The sequence below is a fragment of the Labeo rohita genome, chromosome 8 (genome assembly GCF_022985175.1).
Source record: "Labeo rohita strain BAU-BD-2019 chromosome 8, IGBB_LRoh.1.0, whole genome shotgun sequence".
NCBI lineage: Eukaryota > Metazoa > Chordata > Actinopteri > Cypriniformes > Cyprinidae > Labeo > Labeo rohita.
The window spans coordinates 21,083,742-21,102,034 of record NC_066876.1 but is presented as its reverse complement, the minus strand read 5'-3'; the positions used below and the strand labels follow the sequence as shown (position 1 = coordinate 21,102,034).

The 18,293-nt window shown below is 35.3% G+C and overlaps 1 protein-coding gene across 1 annotated transcript; it reads left to right on the top strand.

Moving 5' to 3' along the window:
• The first annotated feature begins 1,306 nt into the window (after positions 1-1,306).
• Positions 1,307-14,908, top strand: uckl1a (uridine-cytidine kinase 1-like 1a). The gene is made up of 16 exons (XM_051116486.1): positions 1,307-1,622; positions 4,202-4,386; positions 4,507-4,613; positions 5,278-5,448; positions 5,599-5,670; positions 6,091-6,280; positions 7,326-7,387; positions 8,596-8,612; positions 8,948-9,046; positions 9,269-9,362; positions 11,319-11,381; positions 11,511-11,633; positions 12,736-12,843; positions 13,041-13,197; positions 13,391-13,479; positions 14,089-14,908. Exons 1-16 carry the CDS (start codon positions 1,522-1,524, stop codon positions 14,251-14,253), a joined length of 1,803 nt encoding a protein of 600 aa, XP_050972443.1. The 5' UTR covers positions 1,307-1,521; the 3' UTR covers positions 14,254-14,908.
• The last annotated feature ends 3,385 nt before the right edge of the window (positions 14,909-18,293 follow it).

The following is an 18,293-nucleotide window of genomic DNA, read 5'->3' as shown; positions in this document are numbered from 1 at the left end:
CTATAGACTGAGGTCTCCCTCCTGACACCACATGTGTTCCTATTAGTGCACCATAGAGAGATCAAATCCTAACTGATCACCAACAGAGATTTGACCTTTAAAATGTCGATTTGATAGAATCGTGCAGTAAAACATGGTGGTGTATGTAATAATTCTTTACAACACCATGGTACCTGCAGGTGGTATGGCCTATATTTTTATTTACTTTATAGTTATTTTTGTAATATATGCATTATTTACTTTTATACTGTTTCAAAGTGTAGTTGTCAACAGGTGGCTGGCTCAGAGATTTTTTTTCTCTTTCGTAATCGTAATCTCTCTCCCAAGTGAAAGCAAGTCACAAGTGATATCTCTTTAATATCTCAATAGTTTCACCTTGAGATTTTTATTTTTTGTAAATTATTACAGAATGATTTCTGAGGCATCGTGTGAAACAGAAGACTGTAGTAATGGCTGAAGAAAATTTAGCGTTGCCACCACAGGAGTAAATTATATTTTAAATTATTTATTTTAAATAATAATAATATTTTCACAATAGTTTTTTTATTGTATATTTGATCAAATAAATGCAGACTTGATGAGCATAAGAGACTTCTTTAAAAAACATTAAAAATCTTGCTGATTTTGAACAGTAGTTCAATAAAATAAAGAAATAAATACTAAATTAAAAGTAGTGAGTATAATAAAAATGTAAATTAAAATAAATAATAATAAAAAAATATATTTGTAAAACTTGTTTATTTAAATTGTTATTTTAATTGTTTTTATTTAAAAATCCTTAAAAAAAAAAAACTCCAGAAGTTTGTGAACCCCTCTTTGGGAAACCTTGGCATAGCATATATATATATATATATGTGTGTGTGTGTGCGTGTGTGTGTGTGTGTGTATAAATATATATGTATTTTTTATTTATTTTTTATTTATTTATTTTTTTCTTATTCTTATTCTCTGCCTTCGTATATATTTTCTCCTGAGGAAAAATAAGTCTCCTCTAGAATTCGAAAAAATAAATAAATAAAAAGCTAGAGAAGACTTAACACTGTAATAAAAAAAAAAAACATGTTATAAGATGTTATATAACATCTGAGACAAAATTGGCTTTTAAATGAACTGAGCAGTTAAGCTTTCCTTTAGGCTGTCGGTGTCTCTTGCTTCTATTAATACTTTCCATCCATGTTACCTGTAGAGCTGATCCTCTTATTCAAACAAGCCCACACACTGTGAGCACGTATCCAGACACAAAGAAAAGCTGTTTTTCTGTTTATTAAGAGGTATCTTGAATACATTAGTCAGTGGTCAGCTAACATTCAAACTTCAGGGTTTACTCTGATAAAACAAAGGCAAATCCCGGTGTTGAATCTGCAGATCTGGTGCTTTCTTAGAGCAGGCGTGTTTTTTTGCCAGTGCGCTCAGAGTGGTATGATGTCCGCCCTCTCTGTGACCCAGGCTTTGTGATTATTAGCTGGTTTATCTGTGTTGGGCCGTTTGAGCTTCGATGAGAATGTGACCTTTATTGCTCATATGGAAGACAGCCGTCAGACTGTTTTAGCTGATATGAGCACGCTGCCCGGATACACAGGGGCCAGAATATCAGGCTGCTGGGCGCTCCGTACAGATGGAGGGTAAGTTATTAAATGCACTGTTTAGTATTTAAAAGGTTAGTTAAATGCCGATTCGTTCACTCGTTTGAGTATAATCTGAACAGAGCGACATATGCGGTTAAAGTGTAAATCATTAAAATGGTTTAGAGTAGCTGCTGTTTTTCACTGAAAAGAGTTTATCTGCTTCATAGATTTCAAGTGTTACCCTATAGATTTATAAGATGTTACGTCTTTTGGCTATTACCATAATTTTAGCAGCACCTTTCTCTTTTGCTCTGCGTTTTTGAGCTGTTTTGAATGTGCTGTGACTGGTGGCCTGATTTAGTCACTCAATCTTGTTGATACAAAGAGTGAAAGAGACAGGCTGTGTATGACACTGACGTGATGCAGGTGGAAAGATCTCATGGCTGCTGTTTTAAACCGGTTAAATTAGTACAGATGGATTTTTATCACTGAAAGCTTGTTTCAGTTTTAGGTTGAATCAGTTGATCATAACATTTTATACAACAAAATAATGTAGAAATTCATTCACACCCACTATTGTTATTTTAGTAATATTTATTGTAAATACTATTATAGTATTTATACGTTTGTATTCAGTTGAAAGTTTTACTAATTTGCTTTGTCATTTGTATTTGTTTTTGTTTATATAATTAGCTTTCATTTATTTTATTCCAGTTTTAGATTTATTCATTTTAGCGGGCCTACTTCAACTAAAACTTATTTCAGTTGCGAAAGCAACATTCCTGAAATTTGTAATATGTATGTTTTATGTACTTTCAGCCTTATTTCAGTTAATAAAAAAGATTTTTTATTAGTTTCAATTTTACTTTTAGTCAAATATAACAACAATGACACCTACAGTCACTGCAGTCATATGCATGAAACATTATGGAATTTAAAAAAAGTACACTACCAGTCAAAATTGTTTGGACAGCAAGACTTTTCATGTTTTTAAAGAAGTCTCTTCTGCTCACCAATCCTGAATTTGATCCAAAGTACAGCAAAAACAGTAAAATTCTGGAGTATTTTTACTATTTAAATTAACTGTTTTCTTTTTGGATATATTTAAAATGTAATTTATTCCTGTGATTTCAAAGCTGAATTTTTAGCATCATTACTCCAGTCACATGATCCTTCAGAAATCATTCTAATATTCTGATTTGCTGCTCAAAAAAACATTTATTATTATTTTATGTTGAAAACAGCTGAGTAGTTTTCAGGGGTTTTTTGATGAATAGAAAGTTCAGAAAAACAGCATTTATCTGAAATATAAATCTTTTGTAACATTATAAATGTCTTTATCATCACTTTTGATCAATTTAAAGCATCCTTGCTAAATAAAAGTATTAATTTCTATCATTTATTTCACAAAAAAATATGCTGACTCTAAGCTTTTGTATGGTATAGTGTATGATGTTACAAAAGCGTTTTATTTCAGATAAATGCAGATTTTTGTATCTTTCTATTCATCAAAGAATCCTAAAAGAAAATTGTACTCAACTGTTTTAAATATTGGTGGTAATAATAATAATAATAACAATAAATGTTTCTTGACCAAGAAATCGGCATATTAGAATGATTTCTGAAGGATCATGTGACACTGAAGACTGGAATAATGATACTGAAAATGTATGTTTGATCAAATGAATAAATTACGTTTTAAAATAATAGCGGTTGATTAAAATAGTAAAAATATTTCACAATATTACTGCTTTTGCTGTATTTTGGATCAAATAAGTGCAGGCTTGGTGAGCAGAAGAGACTTCTTTTAAAAACATTAAAAATGTTACTGTCCAAAATTTTTTTAATATTTTTATAGTTATAAAGTTAGTATAGCTTTTATAGTTATCGGTATCAGTCATTTTCAAAACTGATTTGCCGATGAAACAATTTAAAACCATTTGAAGAAAGTTTTTGTCAGAGCCTTTGCTATTCTTAATTTTGACATTCATTTACGGCAGGTATATATCGGTTCAAAATATTGGTTATCGGTCTGGTGATCTGTAATAATCGGCACCTGCTCTGAAAACACATATCGGTCGACCCGTAAGTGGCACCAAAAGGAATAGCAAAAATAACTTTTGTGAGTAAGGTTTCCCAAACACTCCTCCTGTATCTCATTGGTTGGACATACAAATTGCCCCACGCCAAATGCATCCCATTGGTTGAGTTGCTGATGTTATGTTGGGCTGGTCAGACAGAGAACTGTTTTCAGAATCAGAATTAGCTTTATTCGCCAGGTGTGCGCAAACACACAAGGAATTTGGTTTTTTTTAAGGTGCTCCTGGGACATGCTTGCATGCATACATACATGCATATCTGACATGAGAACAGAGAAAACATTTAAAAATAAAATCGTAAAATAAATAATAATATGTTGAAACTATGAAACTGGAACAAAAGATTTATGTAGAGATTTGTGCGTTATTTACTCTATAAACAGCTGTATAAATAAAGAGTTGTGCGTATGTCCATTAAATTATATAAACAAATACAAACATTTAATTTTAATAATGTATTAAAAGTACTGAAATTAAGCTGAACCAAGATTACTTAAAACAAAAACTAAGATTAAAATAATTCTCTTTTTGGTCCAGTGGAAGTGGTGAAGACTCACTGGACAGACTCCTCCCAGCAGTCAGCACGTCTCGAAGGAAAAGCAGCACTCTGGGTAAAACAGAACCTCCGCTGCTCCGCACCGGCACACGTACCATCTACACAGCCGGCAGACCGCCCTGGTATAATGAACATGGAGCCCAGTTTAAAGAGGCCTTTGTTATTGGTACGAGTAGACTCATATACTTTCAATACTGGCTCAGTTTGTTCCCTTTTAGGTTTTATTGTAGATTTGAGCTTAAATACTAAATCTGAATGTTTGAATGAAGTAATCATGTTATTACAGGTCTGTGTGGTGGCAGTGCCTCTGGAAAAACTACTGTAGCCAATAAAATCATTGAAGCTTTAGATGTTCCTTGGGTGGTTTTGCTGTCTATGGACTCATTTTATAAGGTGAGATGTTTGTAATTGTGCTTGTGAGAAATTGAGTGTCTGTATTGAGTGTGAGATCTGAATGAAAGTCGACCATGTGAAGTTAATCTGGTTAAGTCAAGTGCTTCTGAAAGTCTTTGCAATCCCTCTCCTACTTTCTTCATCTCTTAGTGAATCAATTTGTTACAACACATAACAACACAAACACACTGCAGTCGAAATTACGCTCATTTGACAGTCACATTTGATCTGTATGTATAATATCAAAATGACTGCTGTGGAAATTTGTTTGTTCATTATTCAGCAAAACTGCATCCCACGTCAAGTTAAAGGAATAGTTTAGTCATTAATTACTCACCCTCATGTCATTCCAAACCCCAAAGACCTTCATTCATTTTCAGAACTCAAATGAAGATATTTTTGATGAAATCCGAGAGCTTTCTGCCCCTGTATAGACAGCAACGGTACTACCACGTTCAATTTTCTGTAGCTCTTAACTTGTTTTAACAAATCCTAATATATTAACATCAACCTCAGATGGCATGGTTTATGTGATCAGAATCTAATAGCGTCCCTTGCATTGCAGTTAGGCACATATGGTGGTAGGGCAGGATTGTGATCTTTCTGGTGTCTGTGTTGCCCCCACCAGTGATCAAACATGCAACCTTTATGTTACCATCTGTAGGTTCTGTCTCCAGTGGAACAAGCTCTGGCCGCCAGTAATGACTATAACTTCGACCATCCGGGAGCTTTTGACTTTGAGCTGCTTGTGACCACGCTTCGGAAACTTAAACAGGGAAAAAGTGTAAAAATCCCAGTGTATGACTTCACTACACATGGACGCCAGAAAGACTGGGTGAGTGTGTGTAGCAGATGTTTCACATACTTTCCAGACGTATATTAAAAATATATACCACAGATACAGTCAGAATTTATAATAGTGATGGCATGAAAAAGATCTCAGTTTGTTTAATGGTCTTTGCTGTTTCATTTCTTGCTCTTCCAGAAAAATGTTTATGGTGCCAGCGTCATTATCTTTGAAGGCATCTTGTCCTTTGCAGACAAAGAGCTCTTGCAGGTATGATGAAATGTTTCGGTTTCTGGATGTTTAGTAGACACAGATAAAAATTCAAAGCAATGTAAGTGATAAAAATATTTTGGTGATGAAGTAAGGGAGATGTTGAGGGACCATTTATCACAAATACATCTTAATAGGATCCTATGAAATCAAAATGTGATATTTGTGGCTTGTAGCCCATATCGAATAGAACGGGAATAGGATCTATATGCTAATATGCTCCTAAAAGTTCACAAAATCAACATTTTACATGTAAATGCATTTAAAATGTACAGTTTTTCTATTTTGTTTTTATTGATTAATTAAAGTAATTACTAATATTGATTCATTTTGATCTTGGTCTGAGTGTAAAAATATCTATGTCACTATGTCCTACAACTGAAAGCATAATATTTCTTCTTTTTTTTTTTTTTTTTGCAGCTGATGGACATGAAAATTTTTGTAGATACAGATTCAGATATCCGACTGGTACGGCGGCTGAGGAGAGACATCACAGAGAGAGGACGGGACATTGAGGGCGTCATTAAACAGTACAATAAATTTGTAAAACCAGCCTTTGAGCAGTACATCGAACCCACCATGAGACTTGCAGACATTGTAGTGCCACGTGGTGAGTTCAACATACAGTTGATGTCAAAAGTTTACATACACCTTGCAGAATCTGCAAAATGTTAACTATTTTACCAAAATAAGAGGGATCATACAAAATGTGTGATTTTTTTTTTTTTATATTTAATACTGACCTGAATAAGATATTTTACATAAAAGATGTTTACATATAGTCCACAGTAGAAAATAATAGTTGAATTTATTAAAAATGACCCCTTTCAAAAGTTTACATACACTTGATTCTTAATACTGTGTTGTTACCTGAATGATCAACTGCTGTTTTTTTTTTTTTGTTGTTAAGTGAAAGTTGTTCATGAGTCCATTGTTTGTCCTAAACGGTTAAAATGCCTGCTGTTCTACAGGAAAATCCTTTAGGTCCCACAAATTCTTTGTTTTTTTGGCATTTTTGTGTATTTGAACCCTTTCCAACTTAAAAAAGTTTTCATCCCCCAGCTCTTAATGCATTGTTTTTCCTTCTGAAGCATCAGTGAATGTTTGAACTGTCTGTGTTTATTGCATATGAGTCCCTCAGTTGTCCTCAGTGTGAAAAGATGGATCTTATAATCATACAGTCATTGTTGGAAAGTGTTCAAATACACAGAAATGCTGAAAAACCAAATAATTTGTGGGACCTGAAGGATTTTCTGAGGAACAGGGGGCAGTTTAACTGTTCAGGACAAACAAGGGACTCATGAACAACTATCACTAAACAAAACAACACATCTGTGGATCATCAGGTAACAACACAGAAGAAATCAAGTGTGTGTAAACTTTTGAACAGGGTACTTTTTTATAAATTCAACTACTAATTTTTCTCGTGGACTATATGTAAACATCTTTTATGTGAAATATATTGGTCGGGTCAGTACTAAATAAAAAATAACATGCATTTTGTATCATCCCTCTTATTTTGGTGAAATAATTAACCGTTTGCAGATACTTCAAGATGTATGTAAACTTTTGACTTCAACTATATATGCATTTCTGCAGTGAATTATCACAGTTAGCAGATGTTACCATTATTAATTTCTCTCCTTCACACACAGGTGGAGGTAACATGGTGGCCATTGACCTGATCGTTCAGCATGTTCACAGCCAGCTAGAAGAGGTGAGTGAAAAAGGAAATGTGATAGTGTCCTGTGAACTAATCTTATCTATTCTTCCAGCTCAGAAGTTCTGCACCTTTTAGTGGTTATATTGGTAGTCTGCCCAAAACAAAACATCTTTCTTAAAACTTCATTATGTAAGCCTGAGATGTTTTTTCCCCCAGTATCATCTCAGAAATCTAAGAAGTATGTGGCATCAGTGTTAAAGTACAAGTGTATCTCAGTGACCAATCAAAAATAGCCCAGTAGCCCTATCCCAAGTTTTAGAACTCAAAATATGCTATATCTATACTTAAACAACATATTTTACACAATTTCAACTTAAAATCACTGTACAGCGGGAACTATAAACACAATCTGTTTTCATAAAGGAGCTCACAGTGCCCTGCCTCACAAAACTCATTTAGCACTTTATCACTGGTTATTGGTAATATATTACAATACAAGCATTCCAGTTGAATACAAATTATGCAATATGCCGAACTCAGGGTGGCATGTTGAATAGTCTCAGATTCTTCTTAAAGGAGAAGTCCATTTCCAGAACAACAATTTACAGATAATGTACTCACCCCCTTGTCATCCAAGATGTTCATGTCTTTCTTCAGTCGTAAAGAAATTGTTTTTTGAGGCAAATATTTCAGGATACCCTAACTGTCCTGAGCCAGAATGCACAGAGTTCAGGGAGAGCAAGACAAAACGAGCGTTTGATATTAAAAAGTATTTAAATGGTATTTTTTAATGAAAATAACTGATCGTTTCGCTAGATAAGACCCTTCTTCTTCGGCTGGGATCGTTTACAACCACATTTGGGATTGTTGGAAGCCGCATTTAAACTGCATTTTGGAAGTTCAAACTCGGGGGACCATAGCAGTCCACTATACAGAGAAAAATCCTAAAATGTTTTCCTTAAAAAACACAATTTCTTTACGACTAAAGAAAGACATGACCATCTTGGATGACAAGGGGGTGAGTACATTATCTGTAAATTGTTGTTCTAGAAGTGGACTTCTCCTTTAACATTTCCACACACTACAAACAGAAACAGCGCCCTCTGCCTGTGAATTTAGGGAAAGTGAAGTAAACGGTTGTCCTAGTGGTACTTACTCAAGACAGATGACTGCTCTCTCACTCGCAGCCTGTTCATTCTTTCTCTTTCGCTGTTTTTCACTGATCTTTCATCTCTATTCTGTTGCATGCATTCTCTCGGCAGCGTGAGATTAGTGTCAGGTAGAGAAGTTTTTCCTCTTTCTCCCATACACCCTCATAACATAAACACACATTTACGATCTCTAAAGCAATATAGTTTTTTAACTACATTTGGAATAAAAAGCGTGACATTTAGCCCTAGCCCAGTCATACATATATATACATATAGTTGGGCTTGTTGTGTATGTTTGTGTGTTTAAACACAACTATAACCCATAACTATGTTTTCAGTTTAAGGCAAACTGTCCACATAGATCCTTTAGTGTCATTGGCTGGTGTACAAGTGGCTTTCATTTGTATTTGAATCTGGTTTGCTTTATGTCTCTTCTCTTTCATGTGCACACACACACATGCAGGGCTCTACTGGCCACGGCCCATCAGTCGCAGCCGCTTCCTCAGACTCTCAGTGTGTTGGAAAGCACACCACAGGTCCGCGGTCTCCACACCATCATCAGGTGAGTGTCATATGAATCAGTTCTCTGAAGCACATCAAAAGAAATCCTACTTTTAAATGCTAATGTTTGTTGTTGTAGTGTGTTTTGGAATCCATTCATCTGTTCCGGCTGCCATTCAGAATTCCTCACATGTCTGAATCAGGCTAATGACTCACTGGCCTGCGTTACCCTTTTCTTCGCGTCTGTTATGTACTCCTCCTCAATTTTTCTGTTTGTTTTTAGGAACAAAGACACCAGCCGTGACGAGTTCATCTTCTACTCAAAGAGACTGATGCGGTTGCTTATAGAACATGCACTGTCTTTCTTGCCCTCTGAGGTTTGTGGGTGTTTTTCTCTGTGTATGTGTGCCACTCAGTGTCTTTTTTGCCAGTGTTTGATATTGTTGTGCGATCAAAGCTGAATCTGTGGTATAAATTACTAGTAAGGCTTGATTAAAATTTTAATAAAATTAATTACATGACCTACATGTCAGTTAATTAATCTAATTATTTGCTAATGACACATATCAATGAAAATTTTAATTGAATTAAGTGTATGCCAGTTAATTAATCAAATGGGTAGCAATCAGTCACGCATATATTAGTAAAAACTACTTTTGAATTAATTACATTATAAGGCAGCTAATTAATTTCTAATAATCACATATATACCAATAGAAAATTGAATTTAATTAATTATATATGACTGTTGATTAATCAAATGAACAGCAATTAGTCACACTACAATATATAACTACAATTTTTACTTGAATTGCATGATGTGCCAGTTAATCAAACTAATTGCGATGAATAAGATTTATATGATTACAAAATTTATTGGAATTAATTACATTAAATGTCAGTTAATTAATAAGCATACAAATCAGTTGGCATGAATAATTGTTTAAAAAAGGATCACTTTGTTTTTTAATAATACTAATTAATCATACTAAGTTTTTCTGTTACTTTAAAAGTGCTTTTTAAAATAAATACTAGAAATATGTGCTTTATGGTTAAGTGTTAATGTAAATATGACTGCCTTAATATAAATATTTTAATGACCTTTTGCCATCCCTTTTAAAATTATTAGTTCACTTCCAAAATAAAAATTCCCTGATAATCTACTCACCCCCATGTCATCCAAGATGTTCATATCTTTCTTTCTTCAGTCAAAAAGAAATTAAGTTTTTTGAGGAAAACATTCCAGGATTTTTCTCCATATAGTGACTCCAAGTCTCCAAGTATAGCTTTTTTTCCCCAGGAAATTCAAACAATAAATGCCATTTTGACAGTCTTTGATTTGGCATGACAGATCACTGTATAAAGCTACTAGTTTGAATGTGAATAAACATGAATGAACATCTCATGCCTCATGTAATCACTCAATCAGTGTTTCAACCGTGGAAAGATATCAACAAAACAGCATGGAAATAAAATGTCACATGGCATTTCATTTACCTCAGGCAAGTCATCAGTGTCCACAGCTTGTTAGTTCACTAGAGAAATTAAGTTTAGAGAAGAGCATTTTGCAATATGCTGCACTAAATACTCATATTTCTAGTTATATTTAAGTTAATTTAAAAACTGTGCTATGTGCAATTTACATATTTGCATACATTTTTTTTTTAAGTTGTTGATTTATTATATTTAAAAATAAATAGTAATTAAATTTAAGTTTGTGTTAAGCTGTTATTTGTAACCTAATAATGTAAAAGGGCTCCCTATAGTTTAAAGCATAAGCTGAAGTAGATTTATCACTACGAAAATGTTAATTATAACTGAATGTATTTAAAAAAAGAGCAACTTGTTCAGTACACCACTGTTTATTAAAAAAAAGTCTTGGAAAACAGTTTTTGCCGAAATCGTACCGAAACCGTGATGTTAAAACCGAGGTAGGTGCTGAACTGTTATATTTGTGTACTGTTACACCCCTAGTGATTAATTATATTCATTTTTATTTTATTTTAGAAAGTGACTTGTTTCGCTAGGTAAGACCCTTATTTCTTATGTAAAACCCTTTGAAGCAGCATTGAAACTGCAATTTAGACCCAACCCATTAAGTCCCATTGAAGTCCACTATATAGAGAAAAATTCTGAAATGTTTTCCTCAAAAACCTTTATTTATTTTCTACTGAAGAAAGAAAGACGTGATCATTTTGGATGACATGGGGGTGAGTAAATGATCAGGGAATTTTTATTCTGGAAGTGAACTAATCTTTGATGAATACAGGGTAAATCAATTCTTTTCAGCTGTACTATGTGTATCATCGCACAAATATCTGTCCTTTTCACAGGCCTGTTTTGTTCAGACACCACAAGGCCAAGAGTATGAAGGCTGCAGATTTAGCGGGAAAGGGGTACATTTGTGTGTTTCTGTTCATTTTCAATATTCAAACATTCATTTCCACAATTTAGAATATTTTTCATAAGATATTTGATTGAAATCATATTGGTGTTGAAGCAGCACCTGTCCTTCTGTCTCCTAGATCACAGGTGTGTCCATTCTTCGGGCCGGTGAGACCATGGAACCGGCTCTGAGAGCCGTGTGCAAAGACGTCCGTATTGGCAAGATTCTCATCCAGACTAATCTGGATTCAGGAGAACCAGAGGTAAAACAGGCCTCAAATCACTTCACACTATATTAGTAACAGATTTGAAAATACAATGAAGCCTGTCTTTTTTGTCTTAAAGGGGTCATCGGATGCCCAAGGGTCTTAATGAAAAGTCTATAATATACTTTGGTTAAAAATTCTCAATGGTTGTTGTAAAACAACACCCTTTTTACTTTGCCAAAATCAGCTCTGCAAAAATCATCCTGTTCTGGTCGAGGTTGCTTTAAATGTTAATGAGCTCTGCTCACCCCGCCCCTCTGTTTCTTCTGTGGAGTGACGAGCCTGTTTACTTTAGCTGCGTTTAGCCACTAAACTTGCTAACCAGCACATTATTAGGAAAGGCGATTGCAAAGATTCATAAAAAACCTTTCTGCTGTATAAGAAGCTGGATCACGAATGATTTGCGGAAACATAGACGGATATATGTAGATCGGGAGGCGCATTCCCTTCACAAACAAACGTAATCCACTGCATCTTCAGCGGCTCAGATGTCGGAGGTAAATGACGACCACTATGTTCATTATTACGTCCAGGAATCTGAGATATTCTTGTATAACTTGCATCCCTGCTCCGGCATCGAAACAATGGAGGTCGGACTGTTACAGCTGATTTAAGGCAGGTCTGAGGTAAGACGCTCATGTCAATCAACTATCGTGGGAGCGGCCTCTGTCGGTCACACCGACAGGCATCTGAGAATGGCTCGATTTGAAAAAAGAGATATTATTTTACATAAATAAAAACCACTGTATGGATTTTGATCATTATAGGGTAGATTTGTACATACACTGCCAGCACACATTAATGTTCAAACAACATGTAAAAGTGAACTTTGCATCCGATGACCCCTTTAAGTACTGTAAGAAAGATTTTACAAATAAATCCCAGTCTGACTAATTGTAGCAACTTTCTAGAAAAAGAAAGTATGGCCTTTTCTCAGTTGTTTTCTCAAACCCTACACGTCTGTTTTGCCTGTTGGTCTCTGTCTCCGTGGTAACAGAGATCTCCTGACTCTTCAGTTTCATTCTTTTTTTGGTGGCTGTGGTTCCCTCTATCTCACTTGGTTTCCGTGGTAACTAAGACTCCCCCCTCCTCCATTTAGCTGCACTACCTGCGACTGCCCAGAGACATCAGTGAGGACCATGTGATATTGATGGACAGCACTGTTTCCACGGGAGCAGCAGCCATGATGGCAGTGAGGGTGTTGCTGGTACGTGGCTATCGATCTCATTCCTGTCAAAATGTACAAACAAACAGTGCAAACCCTGGATGGCTGTACAATCCACAAACTTTTACACAAACCGACTCTTATTTCTGGGAATAAAATAATTAGGTGTCACAATTTGTTGAGAAAATGATATAATGGTTTCATTTGGTGAATGTGAGTGTGTTTGTATGTATATACAGGACCATGATGTACAGGAAGAGAAGATTGTGCTGGTGTCTCTGCTGATGGCAGAGTTGGGTGTTCACTCAGTGGCTTACGCCTTCCCTCGTGTCAAAATCATCACCACTGCTGTGGACAAAAGCCTGGATGACCTCCTTCATGTCATTCCAGGCATAGGTGAGTTTTTCTGACACGGATATACTGCCGTCCATCAGAGAATCCTGAAAAACTGTAGAAAGTTTCCACAGAAATATTAAGCAGCAAAATTGATAATTAAAAGAAATGTTTGACAGCAGATTAGATCAACAGTAGTGTGTATAAATATACTATGTACTGAAATCTTGTGGGTGTATAATTGCTGTCATTAAAGGGGACTTTGGTGACCGTTACTTTGGGACAGATGGATCTTCGTCATGGAGTGAAGAAGAACCGCAAGAACCACATAGCTGCTCATCAGAGGTTTGACACTTCATTCAAGCAATTCAGGCAGTTGTGACTAGCGAGGATCAACACTTATTCTAATTTTATAAAACCAGGCAGGAACAAAAATACATTTGGTAGCACACTCATGAGGCACAGTATTTTGTAGCACTTCATTTTTTGACCATATGTTTATGGTAGGATCAGTCAAATTTTTTAGCAATACACATAAACATGTTACATTTGATACCTTATTCTGGAGTACCATTTGTTCCTTAAACACTGTCACAATAGTTCAAAATGTTCAAACGGGACACTTTTGTATATTTCTAAATAGTAGTTTTTAGATTTGTATAAATATACAAATGAATGAATGGCTGGACCCATTTGGCTATATATTGGTTTTACACATTCAACATAAAATAAAGTTTTTAAAACACTTGATAATGCCTCAGTCATTTAAACGCATTGTTTATTTCCCTTAATTCAACATCAGTTTCAAAAGAAATTTCCGTTTGATCATTCTTAAGGCAGCTCAGAGGGAGCAGGTTGGAAAAGTTTTTTTTTTTTTTTTTCCCACATGTGCTGCTGCAGTATTAACACCAGGGGGCAGTACTTTACTCCTCCTGTCTTGTTGTGTTTTTGCAGGTTCAGCGAGGACATTCAAAATCCAGCTATGGAACTAAAATGCATATAAGAAAAATTTGTTTCTCACGCAAGAGTTTAGAGATAATCAAGCTGAACAGTTTCTACAATTTTAATAAAAGATCAGATGAAGACCTTGACATATCCATGACCTTAGTTGCTAAATAGAATAGTGATAAGAGTAAACTCAAGGTGTTTTTGTTGAGAAACCCTGCGAGGAAACAATTGCACACATACAAGACCCTGTTCAAAGCTCTGGGTGAAGGTGAAGGTGTCCTTACTAAGGAAAAAACTGAAAAAAAAATTCTATTGGAATGCAATAATGAATGCTCAAAAGTGTAGAGATAGTTATAATTTGTTAGAAAGAACAAGCCATAGAAGGTTAGACAAGATAGATACGACATCTGTTTCAACAAAATGGAGGAAACTTGGCATAAACAAGTCTTTTTTTTTTTTTTTAAAAAAAGATCAGACTGTTTTACCAAATTAGGAAACTGGAAAAAAGGGCCACTGTCAAAAAATTAACCTTAAATATTTGGATGAAATTAACCAGACATCATCAATCTCTTAAGTATTTTACAGATATGACCTATTTGGCTTGAGGGAAGAGACTTTTTTAAAGGCCAGAGTCTGACCATCTGCATTTAGGGCAAAAAAAAAATAAAAAAAATTCCAGTAAATCCACAGCTATGATGTAGTTCCAGGTCTGTCGACCGCTTTACAGTTTAGTATCACTTCGCCAAACTATTTCAGTTGTTTAACAGGTCCGTAAAAAAGAAGTTCACTTCTAGAATTAAATGTTTCCTGATAATTTACTCACCCTGTGTCATCCAAGATGTTCACGTCTTTCTTTCTTCAGTCACGAAGAAATTAAGGTTTTGAGGAAAACATTCCAGGGTTTTTCTCCATATAGTGGACTTCAGTGGTGGCTAACGGGTTGAAGGCCCAAACTGCATTTTCAAAGGCTCTACATGATCCCAGCCAAAGAATAAGGATCTTATCTAGCGAAACAAATGGCCATATCTTTAAAAAAAAAAAAAAAAAAAAAAAAATTGATATACTTTTTAACCCCAAATGCTCATCTTGGACTAGCTCTGCGATGCGCATGTGCGTCGTCAAGCATTGCATAATCACATTGAAAAAGTTCTTTGTCTGTGTACTTCAGTTTAAAAAAGGTTGGGAAACTTCAAAATCGTCCAACATCGTTTTACCTTATTTTTGTAAAGAGTGTTTGACTTTCTTTGCATGTTCGCTTTGTAAACACTGGGTCGGTACTTCCGCCAACGTCACGTGTGTGACGCGTGTGGTCGAGCTACTGCAAGATGAGCATTTGTGTTTCAAAAGTATATGTACTTGTATTTTTCTAAGAAAATGACAAATTGTTTTGCTAGATAAGACCCTTTTTCCTCAGCTGGGATCATGTTGAACTTGGCAACCATTGAAGTTCACTATATGCAGAAAAATCCTGGAATGTTTTTCTCAAAAACCTTAATTTCTTTTTGATTTAAGATAGAAAGACACAAATATCTTGGATGACATAGGATGAGTAAATTATCAGGAAACTTTCTTTCTGGAAGTGAACTTCTCCTTTAAGGCCTACAACAGCAAATGAAAACCCACAGATATCCACCAAGGAAACAAATTTGACAAAAAAAATTGTATAAAAAAGCCAAACAATTTCCTTGTTTTTCAACTACATTACCTTTTATTAACTATAGTAAACACTTTTTTTCTCCCGCGCTTTCTCTGCCGCATCCATGTATAGACGCCCTCATCTATGACCGGAAACAAATTCAATTTCAGTTTCAATTTTCTACCTATTAGATTGTTTTATTAACGTCTACACCTACCCCAAGCCTATACCTACCCCCAGTAACTGTTTTTGACACGACTTTAACACAACTGTTTTTGAAAAGTTCAAAACTAGTTCAACTACGCTGCTGCCGAACACTGTTGACAGCCACACAGACTCAGGTAAGTCTCTCTCTCTCTCTCTCTCTCTCTCTCTCTCTCTCTCTCTCTCTCATGTAATGTTCAAGTGAAATTACGTTCTTTAAAATTACGTTATGGAATCAGCAACAGAGAAATCAGTTCACGCACAAGAGCGTTTAAGCGTGACCTGTTTTGGCACGTTATTTCTGGATATATTTGTAAATATCTAGCATAATGTGAGTTAAAATGCGATTATCGTAGTTTAATGTTAAAGAAGAACAGCACTTGATCCTTATTGATGGTGCTGTGGGAGTACATAAGACAAAAAAAGCTTGTAAACACTGCATTAAAATGTCTTTCCACATTTTGAAATGGGAGTACGATACGTTACCTTACGTTACATAGTATGAGAAAAGAACCTAATGCACCATTACGCCAAAAATATTTAATAATATGGACTAATTGAATGCTTTTTGAAGGCACTGTACAATTCTGACACTGTAGACTCCCATAGAGACTGTGTTGTACTCTCACTAGGTTTCTACAACATGCAGACCCTTTCTCCAATGTCGCTGGAGCTCTAAAGCATGGGTGACATCTTGACTTAGCACAGCTCCCCTAATACATGCTGGATTCGCCTAGACAACAAACTGGTCTGCGACTGCAGCCTCAAGGTTAACCTGTTACTATGGAAACAAGTCAGCCAATAAAAAAACAGCAGACGGTTGCTATGTTGACTGCACCCTTTTTGTTTTAAGGATGACCTATTTTTTTTTTTTCCAGAGCAAGTCAGATGCAAGCTTGTGACACTCTCACACATAAACATACGCAGGGACACAGTAAGAGAGGTAGGAAAACAGGTTACACTCTTACAAACACAAGTTCACATGTTCTAGCAGAGGATTTGAATGAAATAAAAAAATGAAGAAAAAAATTAAATAAATACAAAATGCTATGACCTCCTCCATCTGTTTGTAATGTAATCTTACTGTGAAATGCGATGAGATTTTGTCTCAATGGAGGGGAATTCTTAAATACCATACCATGACAGTGAGGCAGTTGTCATAGGAACAGCATGTACCACGGTGAAAGGCTGATGTGACTGCAGCTTCAATGGCTAATTAGGGTAAACAAAGAACTCTAATGCAATTCCTCATCTACCTGAGTGTATAAACTAATCAAAGCCGGTTTAATCAGAGCCTAATCACATCCAGATTTAGAATGAGAAATGTCCTCTGGAATATTTGCTGAACCTTTTGCATTGATGCCTACAGACATCACAAAATGCAAATCTAACACAGGCGCACATCTGTTTCTAAGTCAGTAAGTCGGAGGAGCAAGACTTGCCTATGCCTTGCTTACGCCTTTGTTGCTGTTAAAATCCATAGTTCTTTTTAAAAAACCTCATTAATACCTGTAAGAAAATTTTCAGGCTTAGTTTCTTTTGCCATTCATTTGTCCACAGATATTTACTGTAAACAAATCTGCAAGTTCTCGCAGATAACAGAAAAAAACAATTAAATGTTTATTTTAATTTCTGAACAAGCGAAATAACTGAAATCTGACTGAAATTAGATTTTTAATGCATATCTGTATGAGAGATCAGGTCAGATTTCATGTATTTTCCTTATGCAAAAAACATCTCACATTCTTCGCATTTACAAGTTCATATCCCTCTTTTAAAGGAGAAGTCCACTTCCAGAACAAAAATTCATAGATAATTTACTCACCCCCTTGACAGATCGTTTCGCTAGATAAGACCCTTCTTCCTCGACTGGGATCGTTTAGAGCCATTTAAGGCTGCATTTAAACTGCATTTTGGAAGTTCAAACTTGGGGGCACCATTGAAGTCCTCTATATGGAGAAACACAATTTCTTATCGAGTGAAGATGACAACGGGGTGAGTAAATTATCTGTACATTTTTGTTCTGAAAGTGGACTTCTCTTTTAACTGTGGTATATGCAAATAAATATTGCATGTTCCACCCTTTCTGATTTTTAAATCTATTGTCTGTGACAAGATGTGTGGGTACTACTGCACTCATGAAAAACTTTAGAGAAACATCCATTACTAAAATCCTGTGCATGGTGCTTGTGTTGTTACTCTGACAGCTATGGTTTCTGTAAGTGTCCACCACAATCTCGTGTCAATTCGGAAGGATTTCATCAACTATAATTCATATGAATTCATACAATCTCATTCGTATGTTTTCATACGATCTGCTTACATTCCATTGATAGTTAGGTTTAGAGGTAGGGTTGGGGTGAACCATCAA

Excerpts from the sequence above, each read along its gene's own strand:
- uckl1a (XM_051116486.1), top strand. The coding sequence starts at position 1,522 with ATGGAAGACAGCCGTCAGACTGTTTTAGCTGATATGAGCACGCTGCCC. Across the intron at positions 9,363-11,318 it reads TGTCTTTCTTGCCCTCTGAG|GCCTGTTTTGTTCAGACACC; the intron begins GTTTGTGGGTGT and ends TCCTTTTCACAG. Across the intron at positions 11,634-12,735 it reads TGGATTCAGGAGAACCAGAG|CTGCACTACCTGCGACTGCC; the intron begins GTAAAACAGGCC and ends TCCTCCATTTAG.